This window comes from Cyprinodon tularosa, unplaced genomic scaffold (assembly GCF_016077235.1).
Source record: "Cyprinodon tularosa strain WSP-4 unplaced genomic scaffold, ASM1607723v1 ctg15, whole genome shotgun sequence".
Classification (NCBI taxonomy): Eukaryota; Metazoa; Chordata; class Actinopteri; order Cyprinodontiformes; family Cyprinodontidae; genus Cyprinodon; species Cyprinodon tularosa.
In genome coordinates this window covers 1,841,809-1,852,794 of record NW_024038331.1, presented here as the reverse complement: position 1 = coordinate 1,852,794, position 10,986 = coordinate 1,841,809, and the positions used below count along the sequence as shown (strand labels likewise).

At 38.4% G+C, this 10,986-nt stretch overlaps 1 protein-coding gene across 1 annotated transcript; it reads right to left on the bottom strand.

The window, feature by feature from the left end:
* Positions 1–276: 276 nt before the first annotated feature.
* Positions 277–10,427, bottom strand: LOC119779652 (transcriptional repressor scratch 1-like). The gene is made up of 2 exons (XM_038279381.1): positions 9,483–10,427; positions 277–2,485 (listed from the first exon to the last, which is right to left on the bottom strand). The coding sequence occupies exons 1-2, from the start codon at positions 9,604–9,606 to the stop codon at positions 1,710–1,712; spliced, it is 900 nt and encodes a 299-aa protein (XP_038135309.1). The 5' UTR covers positions 9,607–10,427; the 3' UTR covers positions 277–1,709.
* Between the last annotated feature and the right edge of the window lie 559 nt (positions 10,428–10,986).

Here is a 10,986-nt window from a genome sequence, read left to right as displayed (position 1 = left end):
CGTATTTAACTAGAAAGTCAGCCTCAAATCAAGGTCAACAAAATGCCGTACAAATAAATAAATTAACCTTAGGAGTGTTTTTTTACTGTTTATCATAGTTTAAGGATTATTACAGATGAAGGTGTGGTATAAAAATAGTGTAGAGTATTACAAGTGGATCTGAATAAATTGGGGAAAAAAATCATGGAAATTCAAAAGTAATTGCTTCTGGTCATCCAGTTTGGAAAGTGAAACTCATATATAATATTGATTCATCACAAAGAGTTAAACAAACTGTTTGTTTTTGTTTTGTTTTTTTTGTTTTGCTCCTCAACCTTTTCTTAACCAACTTTTCACAGTTAAACAGCTTCTGTTAGTAAGGTTTCCCAGTGTTTACCAGAAAATTTGACCATACCTTCAGGAGTTTATGGGTTTACAGTAGCTACTGGTGTTGGAGAAGGGAAAGTTATATTGAACAGATTTCCTTTAAGATTTCAGTCAGGCTTACCAAGTTATTCCATATCAAACATTCAACATCTATATAATTACAGGATTTATTTTCTGATCCTTTGTTATAAAGATAGTGGTAATAAATTGTCCAAAATGTCATGAAATGCTCAAGCATTAATAGTTCCTGGGGCTGAGAAAAATACCAAACTCAGACTAGTCCATTGATTGACACACAAAGAGACAAAATCCACAACTACAGTGAACACTGCTCTATAGTCCAGTAATTGTGTGCTTTACATCATGGCTTGAATTACGCTGCTGTTTTATTGTGAGGAAATTTCAAGACTGGGCTTACCACACTGCTGACATCCTATTATGGTAGTACATGGGTAGAAGGTGTCTGCGTGCCTAGATACTTGGCAGTGGCTGGAATAACTATTTGAATAATAGAATGAAATGATATGGTGGATTTCAAGTGTTCACTTTAGTTCATATTGTCATGATTAAATCTGTTTGAGTTGGCTCTGAAAGTAAAGAATAATTAATGACTTTGCAAAGGCTGCCCTTTTTCCATCCATTCAGTTTTCTGCCAATATGTCCGGATAAAACTTTCTGTGAACAGCGGGCCTCTTTCTGTAGCATACTCTGGATACCAATGATTGTCCTCTAAACAATTAGAAAGGGACCATTCTACTATATGAGTTTCACTTCTATTAAACTGAGATGTACCTGTTTATAATATTTCCTTTTAAAAAGCTGAATCTATATTTTCTTCTGAATTGCATGTATTTTCTTGAAAGTCAGTCAGAGTCAGCCTCACTAAAAATAAGATACAAGAAGCATCCTCAGCTTTGTATCAAAGAAAAGCTGAAAATAATTTGTTTTGATGAAACTCTGCAAGAGATTGGTTTCTGTGCTTGATCATATAAACTCTTAAGAAAGACAAAGACATGGAGGAGCAATTGTGCTTTTGTGTTATTTCATCATGGCTAGAAAAAATTGACGTGGATTGATATGGACATAAATACATCTAGGTTTCTTCAAAATATGAAGCCCTAGATGTGCTGTGCTCTGTTTACTCAACAGAACCTCATTGTGAAATAAATCATTTGAAGTTCTTTCAAACTTTTCAATAAACCATGAAATAAGAATAACTGGGGGGTTTGAAATAAGAGAAAAAAACTCCTTCTTTGTTGTACTCCGGTTCATCATTTGGGGTAAAGCAGAAGAAATCAGATGTAAGTTAAGTAAATAAATTCTAGATGTGCTTTCTGAATTCCTTATTCACTCAGTGAGCTCATCGGGGAAAAAGCCCCCTTAAAGCATGCAGACTCATAGTGCTTGTTCAGGTAACTCTTGAGTGCAAACGTCTTGTTGCACCGCTTGCACTTGTAATGCTTAAAGGCTGAATGAGTCTGCATGTGGGCGCGCAGGTTTGAACGATCAGCAAAAGCTTTCCCACAGTGTGCACATCCGAACGGCTTCTCTCCAGTGTGCGAACGCATGTGACCCTGTAACAGCCACGGTCGGCTGAAAGCTTTTCCGCATACGTCGCATTTGTGCTTGAGATCATGGGTGAGCAAGTGCATGGCCATGGCGGGCATGGAGACATACACTTTTCCACATGTGGGGCACTTTTTGGCCATCTTGCTATCAATGCTTCTGTGTGTCTGCTTGTGTCGGCTTAGGTTGGAGGACGTGGCGTAGGTTTTGCCGCACTCACTGCATGTGTGCCTTTGAGAGGCTCCTCTAGGGTTTGTTGCAACCTTCCTTCTCGATCGTCCATCCATGATGAAGAATGCATCTACTGTGTATCCTTCACTCACAGCTGCATCTCCGTTAATGTACCCGCCTGCTGAAGATGAGACCTCAGACCTCGGACTGTCCGGCTGGTCTGAGTCCCCATGGATGTCACCATGAATACCTGAATAGGTGTTGTTAATGTGGCCATAGATGATTGATGAGTGACTCGGAGAGGGCACTTTAGAGATGACTGATGACTCACTTCCAACAACTTCATCATAAGGATTAGGACTTAGATAATCACTGACGTAACCTGAGGAAACAAAAGACGAGATCAGTCATTGTGCAAGGATTGATCCAAAATCATCACAGTTAAAATATGTGCAGCGGAAAACTATTTTTGATTGATTATTTCAGTAATATGTTGTGTTTTCGAGAAAAAATACCGCAAACCATCTTATCCAGCGTTTTTCCTTTTCTCGCATGCAGATCACAACGGGAACCTGTTCTGAATCTGTTTTTTACTTGAAATATGTGCAACTTCAGGTCATTTGATTGTTTATGTTTTTTAAATAGCATTTGAGAAATAAAGAAATACAAAAGACCACAAATACAAGCTGTACCTTCACTGAGTAGTAAGGAAATGATCTGTAGTTGGTATGAATTTCTATGCCAGTAGCTTTCTGTGGTTACATAAAAAGCATTTCTTATTTATTTACTGTGTTTTTTTGTTTTTTTACAATTTATTTCTGTTTTACAGTATTTTTACTGTATTTGTTAGTAAACAAGGCACTTTTGTATTTCTCTATATTAAAAATTGCAAGACTATGTAATCAGGGATATATTATTACACATGTAATGTGTAAGGAAGCAATGGAGCCAAGCAAGTTAGTATTTTCCTCAGTGGTGATGAAAACAGAGCCGCAAAAGCATTGAGATTTTACTGTCGGCATACAACACAAAAATGTTTGTCCTACCAAATCCGCAAAGAGGAATACAAGGCTCTTGTCCTTGGCAAATCATAGATGAAGACAAGTTGCAGGTCATGGTGAGAATCAACATCTCCAAGCACAAGAAAAAATTAAACTTGGTACACATTTGATGCCTGAAGAATTAAGAACACAGACACCAGATTAATGGACTGGACGTGAAGTATTGAGTAAAGTTGCTGGGTTATATGATCCAATGGGACTAGCAACACCAGAGAAGCAAAGCGGAGTTATTCTTGTTTGAAGAGCATTCCAAGAAGCACAACCAAAGAACAACATAATCGAGGATAAGTGAGTTCTTGCCATGCCTGCAACTCTGCTGAGAGGCAGCAGATCTATTTTAAGATTGTGTCCGACTAGGTAAAATCACGTTTTCAGGAGCTTTTACTACTCCAGGTGTTACAACTGAACCTGTTCCAGTCACCTGCTTAGATGGTAGTGAGAACTCATGGGGCAGACCTATACCTTCGAAGGACCTACTGCAACCTAATAACAATTCGAATAATGGAGTCAAATGCAAAACTGACCCATAGATCGGAAAGGACATGCAGAGCTTTGTAATGAGGTTTTCGCTAGTTGCTTTAAAAAGTCTATGAGCAGCACTGTCAGGTCAAGATAAAGCAATGGTATTATTTGCTTGACAGCCAAACAATTCTTGGACCTATCCAACATGAGAACTATGGGTTTTAAACTTTCTTTTCCAACAGGATTGGAAAACTTCAGATTGCTCAACATGGCAGACATCATCTCACGAGGAGCTGGGCGAAAATAACTTGATTATGCTTCAGTGTAAGGCCAGCAGGACCAGAGTTCCTACGTTTCCATGAATTTAGTCACCTAAAGATGTATCTACAGCAGCTCAAAGCATTGGTAGAATGCAAAAAAGGTCTGTGTAGCTGTCTCTAGAGGTCAAAAAGTAGAAAGTTTGAAGCATAAACTGTTTGGTTGTGTACTGAGAACCAAAAACAGGATTACTAGTCTGTGGTGGCAGAATTCATAGCTTCAGAGAGTGGAACATGTAGTGAAAAGAATCAATACATTTGACTTTGCAAGCTATTTCTACAAAGGACTTAGAGAGAAGCAGAAACAAGTTAACAAGTTCTGGAGATCTTGGAGCCAGCTGGCTAAGTTATTATATAAAAAGCAAGTGGCACAACTCGCAATGAAACATTGCATTCAGAGCTTTTGTTTGGTTATTTGAGCAAAACGCAATGAGGGGTCAATTCAAACTAGGACAGGTTGTGAGTGTTAGGCCAGATGCTAAAGGCATTGTTTGGGATGTAAATGTTAAAGTGGTTCAAAGTTCCTGTTTGGTAGGCCAACTTAACCTGGATCTTCTAAGTCCTGGAAGAAGCTACCTAGACTACGGTTCTGCACAGAGACTTTCAAGACCTGGTGATTCTGTTGCCAGTTGAGGATCAACTGTAGGATAAGATTATCAACACAGAGTTTTGCTTTTAGAACGTATTTTGTCTTCTTTTGTGCCTTCCTTTTAGGTGGAAACTAGAAAGAAAACCATGAGGTATGTATAAAGAGAGTAAACTGCTTTTATGAAAAAAAAAATGTCTACAGTAGTGAGTAGGAACTTTCATTTCTCTGTAGAAGGTTCAGTGAGCACACTTGCTCCTCATCAGCTGCACCTTTCCTGACAAGTCCATCGCCACACACCGTCACACCCTGGGGCTGTCAGAACTTTGGCTGTTGTAACATAGACCATCTCTATTACAGCAGATGGGAGGTCTAGTGCTCAGTGCGCACACTAAGACTGACAATCTCCCTCCCAAGCTAAACTGTAAGCAAATCTGCCTCGAGATTCACAGATTTCTCGGGCCTAGCCCAGCATTTTTCTGCCCAGCTCCTGACAAATCAGATCAATGATTTCTTAGTGAGTTTTGATGTTGGCTGCTTCATTATTTCTATTATTGGCTGCTCAACAGGCTGAACTCCAACAGACGCAAAAAGAGACTGGTAGCTAATAACCCACAGCCACAACTCCTGTGGATCTACCGATCAATAGCTCTCCATTTCAATTAGCACTCTGTGGGCATTAAGACACAGACAGCAGAGGAGATACTGTTGCTGGTAATATAATTTCATGATGCAGTTCTGAGAAAAGCTCAAATGTTGATCGATAATAAGAAATAAAAGAGAGAAAAAGAGAGAGAGAGAAAGAAAGAAGTCGTGGTGTTTTTTTATGACAGGGTTGTACTCTGCTCTGATTCTAATTTAACGTTTAAAATTTAATTAAGACAGATTTTTAAAAAGAGAGAGAGCAGGACAATAGAGAAGAGTGGCGAGGTGTGGTAGAAAGGCGGAAAATCGTGATTCATAAATATTCTATTACTGCACTCTTACAGCATTTTGTGTGTATGCGTGTGTGTATGTGTGTCACTGTTTCCTGTTTTATAAAGTATTAAAAATAGCTTTTGAGCTTTATTTGATCAGGTATTTAGTCTAAGAAAAGCTCCTGATCTTCCCTGCACAACCACAGCCTTGAACTTGTAACATTTCAGTAGCTCCACTAAAGGGAGATTGGCCTAAAGTCTGATTTTTTTCTTCTCCTTTTTTTTTTTTTTTACATTGTCCTGTTCCTATAGCTTAGGCAAAAAATACAACAGACCTAACCAGACAGATGGACTTACACCATGTACACAGCATATAAGTCCAGAAAGGAGAGGGTAGAGCCAAATTTCAAAAATGGTCACTGCAATTGCACTTAGCTAGTTATTGTACATTCTGACTGCTGGCTATCCTAACAAACTTCCTCTAAATGTAGTTGCGAATCAACCGGTGGATATTCAGATTTCTTTCAATACACAAATGTTAACATTAGCATATTGAAGTTCATAAACTAATATTAAAAGGCTAATTCTTAAAAAGTAATTCTTGCTAACCATATTAAGGCATATAGTAGTGTGCTACCAGACCAGACAAGACCACAGGTGCAAAGACGCCCCTGAGACAATCCAGCAAATAACTGCAGTGTGTGTGATGCTAGAAGGGAAAGCTTACATGGAGCACCATAACCAAGTGGCTTGAATAGTGTACAGGAATATCTGTGCAGAATATGGGCTGAAAACCCCAAGGTCAAAGTGGGAAACACCTCCAGAGATGATAGAGATGACCGAGCCAAGATCCTGTGGGACTTCCAGATACAGACAGACCGCATGGTAATGGCAAACCAACCGGATATTGTGGTAGTCACTTGACAGACTTCATTGAATGTCAGATTTTGGGTTTGCATGACCCAGTGTCATGTTTTAACAATCATTGTAAATATAGCTTATATATTATTTTAGACAAAAAAAATTAACTGGTCCTTTTTCTCCCCCAGTGTCAGAGGTCTGGCTCTAATTCTTTATCTTCATGTGTCTCTGCTCTGCATTTATGTTAGTACATTTGCTGAAAGCTGTTTAAAATGCTTATTAAAGATTAAATTCCCAGGCAAAGATAAGCATTTAATATCACATGTATGTTTGAAATGCAATGACTTTGAATGAGAAAGAAGAGTGGGAAAAGGAGAAAAGAGAGAAAGCTGCAAACCACGGTTGAATTTTTGATTCAAACCAACAGCGACTGATGCACACTTGTGTGCTTTGGACACTTGTAGGTCACGGTGTGTGTGTGTGTGTGTGCATATGTGTTTGAGTGTGATGCTGTGCACTCAGCTGTGCAAGCTGGCTGGGAAATGTGCCGAGTTGACAGAAACACAGCAATGCCAGTGTGTGCTTGTATAAGCGCAACAAGCTGCAGTTGTTTCACTCAAACTCTTGTTATATTTATAACAGTGGATCATTTCCACAGTTTTTACATGCTGGCCACACAGGTTCTGTTGTTGCTGCCACTGCTGCAAGTTTGTGCTTTCTGGTTTGCCATCTGAGCAAATGGCATGTCTTCTTCTTAGGTTTGACCTTGCTACAATGTGAACCTAACCAGGCAGCACGAGCACAATTACATGCTGGTGGTGGAACAAAACCCTGTCAGCCCTTTCAAACTGCTGTGATTTGCCCACTAGAGGGCAGAAAGGAGCTGACAAGCACAAAACTAATGCATAATACTACCCTTTAACTGATTAGCTGTTATTTTCATCCCAGTGCAGACTCATTTGTTCATTCACTAGTGTTTTCTTTCTATCTGGCCAATCCGTTCTCAGTTTGACATATGGTGCTGCTTATCAGACCTTGTGTGCTGAAAACAGCTGCCTGCTCACTGACATAATAAATCAGCAGAGGGCTCCAGCACAAAAGATGGTCCAAGTAATTTCTGTGTATCACAATGCCTTTTTTAACTACTTCTTATATGTTGGATGTTAGCTAAGAATTTATATTATTGTCCATAATTAGAATTTATCTAACATCTTAGTTCATAAATCTGTCAACTTGAAATCAAGCAAAGAAATCATAAACAGTTTTCTGTGTTTGGAAAAATATTTGTTTTCCATTTTAAGCTCTATTAATTAGGAATTAACAATGAGCCTTCTTTTTTATATGAATGTTTAATTTTCTTTTTTTTATTTTCAGCATTCTGCTGTTGCAGTACAGTATATGCATAGGATTAACTTAATCTAATAATTGCTTATACTTTACTTTTGCTACAACTAGCATTAATATGATTACATTGTGCCAGTTCAATCACTGCATTGCACATGTCAGAATTGTGTGTGTAATTATAGATGGGAATAACAAAAACTGAAATTTGGGGAAAAACTTCCAGTTACTGGGTGACATTGATTTAAGGAACATTCAAGGTAACAGAAAGTCAGGATTTCCCCACAGCTATTAACTACAAGATTGTTTGACATAAATATTTATGCTTTCTTGCATTGTTCCTGCATCTTGTATTGTTCCTGTATAGGTTAGATAAACTGAAGATATCCTCCTTAATTTACCCTACAGATCAGAGGAGTCTATGATTACAGCGGGACCTCAGACAGAAGTAGGTTTTTGTTTTAAAGTTGTTTTAGTTTTTAGTTCATTTTTTATATGGTGTTCTGTAGAAAGGTCATTAGTGATGAAATCTTACAACCTGTTTAGCTTCTTTTTTGTATTTATATAAGCAGATGAGACTTTCCAAATAGACTTGTACTATCCTCAAACAATTTCAAACTAAACTGCTTTTTTAGGGGCTTATTGATTACATTTACGGATGAAAAAAGAACAACGTGTTGGTATCACCTCTTCAGAATTTGCATATTTTTTCTTTCGTCCTGTAAAATTTTAAGCACTCAAGTAGGCATTTATTGCTTATGCTTCTGTAGACAATGAGGCACTTTCTTATAGGAAAAACATTTAAATGTAGAAAATTTCTAAATGTGTATTTTTTAAAGGCCATTACTTCTCTCAAATGTTGCAAAATTGCTCACAAGAAGGAATTGCTGCAAAGTCTTAACTATATGCAGTTGGCTGAGCTTGCTTAGATAAGCCAGTTCACAAGAGCTGGGATTTCAATTCACTTTGCAAGAAAAAAGCCCCAGTTCATTTACATAAAATAGATACCAATAATGTTCACATAAACTGAATTGATCGAATGATCCATGGTCAAGTTAAATCCTCAATGCAACACACACATTCTAATACAGATTATACTGATCAGTGGGGAATATGTATCCATTTAAAGCAGGTCAGTCAATTGCATTAAATCATTTTCAATACCTTATCAGTTAGGACCAAACTAATACATGGATCTGAATTTGATTCTTATTTGAACAATTACATTATACATTTCTGCATAAGAGCTGGACCTGAACCTGACCCTTCAGATATTTATATATTTATTTATTTTTTTCGGGGGCGGGGGGGTCTGAAGTCTGAATGTTACAGATAAACTAATGTGATGCTGGTGCAGCGACCTAGAAAATTATTCACATCAAAGATCAACCACCTGGAATACACTTAGTTTTGCTTGCATGCAACTTTTTTTCCTGTCTGCTGATGTTAGGTGTGCATTTTTTTGTGCACATTTAAAAATATTTCCAGGAAATCATCACGGAAAGCTGGAGCATTTTCCAATTACGTCTTTCTAAGGTCATATTTTAAAAATTCTGTCCTTAGCAAGGTTAACATGCTTTATCTCGTTGATAATCCTTAAATATATGTCCTCATCTTCTCCTGATCTTTATTATATTGATTTTATATGAAAAGTTTGCATTCCTTTGACTGGATGACGTGCAGCATGTATATCTTTGTTATTTGATGCAGGTTCAACCCTGTCATCAGTTTTTCCTTCCTCACTATAAATCCCTTATAGCTTTTTTTATGGTTGGATGAAAACACTAAATGACCCCTGTGGACGTGTTTCTATATATTCAAGTGTGTGACTAACCTTTGTCATGGTGATGGAATCGTAGACTGAGCTCCTCTCTTCGGCTGTGACTGTAGGAGCTTTCCAGCTCAGCAGCCGAGAAGTCATCCAGTTTGACTTTCTTCACCAAGAAAGATCGAGGCATGGTGGGACAGTCACTGCTGCTGCACTCATACGATTAATAAACGCTTGTCTTCTTTTTCCAGACCTACGTCTGAACCCAGTGATGGAAATAAGCGGATTTTTTTTTTTATAATAGTTTGGCTTCCTATGCAGTCAAAAAAATGCTCTTAAAAAAACCCAAACCAGGTATTTATCCTGTACTCTTGGTTTTCAGTAGCAGATACGTGTAATAGTTAAAAATTGAATCTGGAAGACCTGTGGAGCTCTAATGTATCTAGAATAGAAATATAAATCGTTTCCTGGGTGTTTTCTCCATTACAATTGTCGGTTTCTCCTGTTAGTTCACGTTAAATAGTCGTTTTCTAACGTCTTACTCATCAAACAGTTCCTGTGTCCTGCAGGTTTCAGCACCGGACAGCTCCTCTGCGCAGCCAGCCACCGCTGTCCGATCCGCTCCAGCAGACCAGCAGTTTGGCGTTTACAAAGTGGATTTGGATGCAAGAAACACAAGCTGAAAATCCAAAATACGTGCAAATGAATAAGTGATATGTCTCTCAAAAAGCAAAATGAATAAAATATAGCAAGCAGCGAGTTGGGACTGTTTTCGGAGTGGTAAAGGGAGGAATTAAAATGTTTCTCAAAGAAAACCGTGGAGTCCAAAAAACGTCTCAAAACCTGCGCAGGATTTTAACCTCTCAGATGGCATCTCATCTTCTTGTAAACTATTGTTTTTTTTTATTGCTGGAAGACTAGAGCAGACTATCGGGTTGCTCTCCTTTCTCTCTGCCCTCCTTTCTCCTTCCGTTTGTCTCCTCTGTGGAGCTGCAGCTCTTTCTGATGCCCGAGATCAGCTGTTGCGGCTTTATAGGACGCGGGAGAGAGGGAGGGAAGCGAATCAAAGAGAGGGAGCACCTTTCTCTTCATCAAAAAAAGAGCATCTTGTCTTTTGGGACCTGCGGCGGTGAGAGTCAGGGATGGGGTTTAATTGGAAACCTTTAGGTCCTCACTCACATTGACTTTCACAATATATCTTTGAAAGAAACGTGTTTAGATGAACATTAGTGCAGGTTATCCTAAGCAGCTGGATGTATTATCCTCTCTGGAGGCTTTGCATAATAAGAGTATACTAAAACGGACCGTGGAGTAATGTGACCACAGATAAATTTGTTATCAGCACCTGATAAACAACGTGTTTCCTGCAGTTTTCCATCTAAACAGTAGAGGTCGCTACAAAGAAAGTAACAGGAGTTACACTGGAAAGAATTGAGGCAACATCCATATTAACATTTTTTACAATGTGACAACACCGCGTTTCATGAACTCATTGTTTTAAAGTAAAACTGCGTAACATATTTCTAGAAGAGCTGACATGTTTTGATATTTGCATGAATGCAGAATCTGA

What these genes read in the sequence shown, in the direction of transcription:
- LOC119779652 (XM_038279381.1), bottom strand. Translation starts at nt 9,606, where the DNA reads ATGCCTCGATCTTTCTTGGTGAAGAAAGTCAAACTGGATGACTTCTCG. An exon ending in ATTCCATCACCATGACAAAG is followed by an intron (nt 2,486 to 9,482) that starts GTTAGTCACACA and finishes TTGTTTCCTCAG; the next exon opens with GTTACGTCAGTGATTATCTA.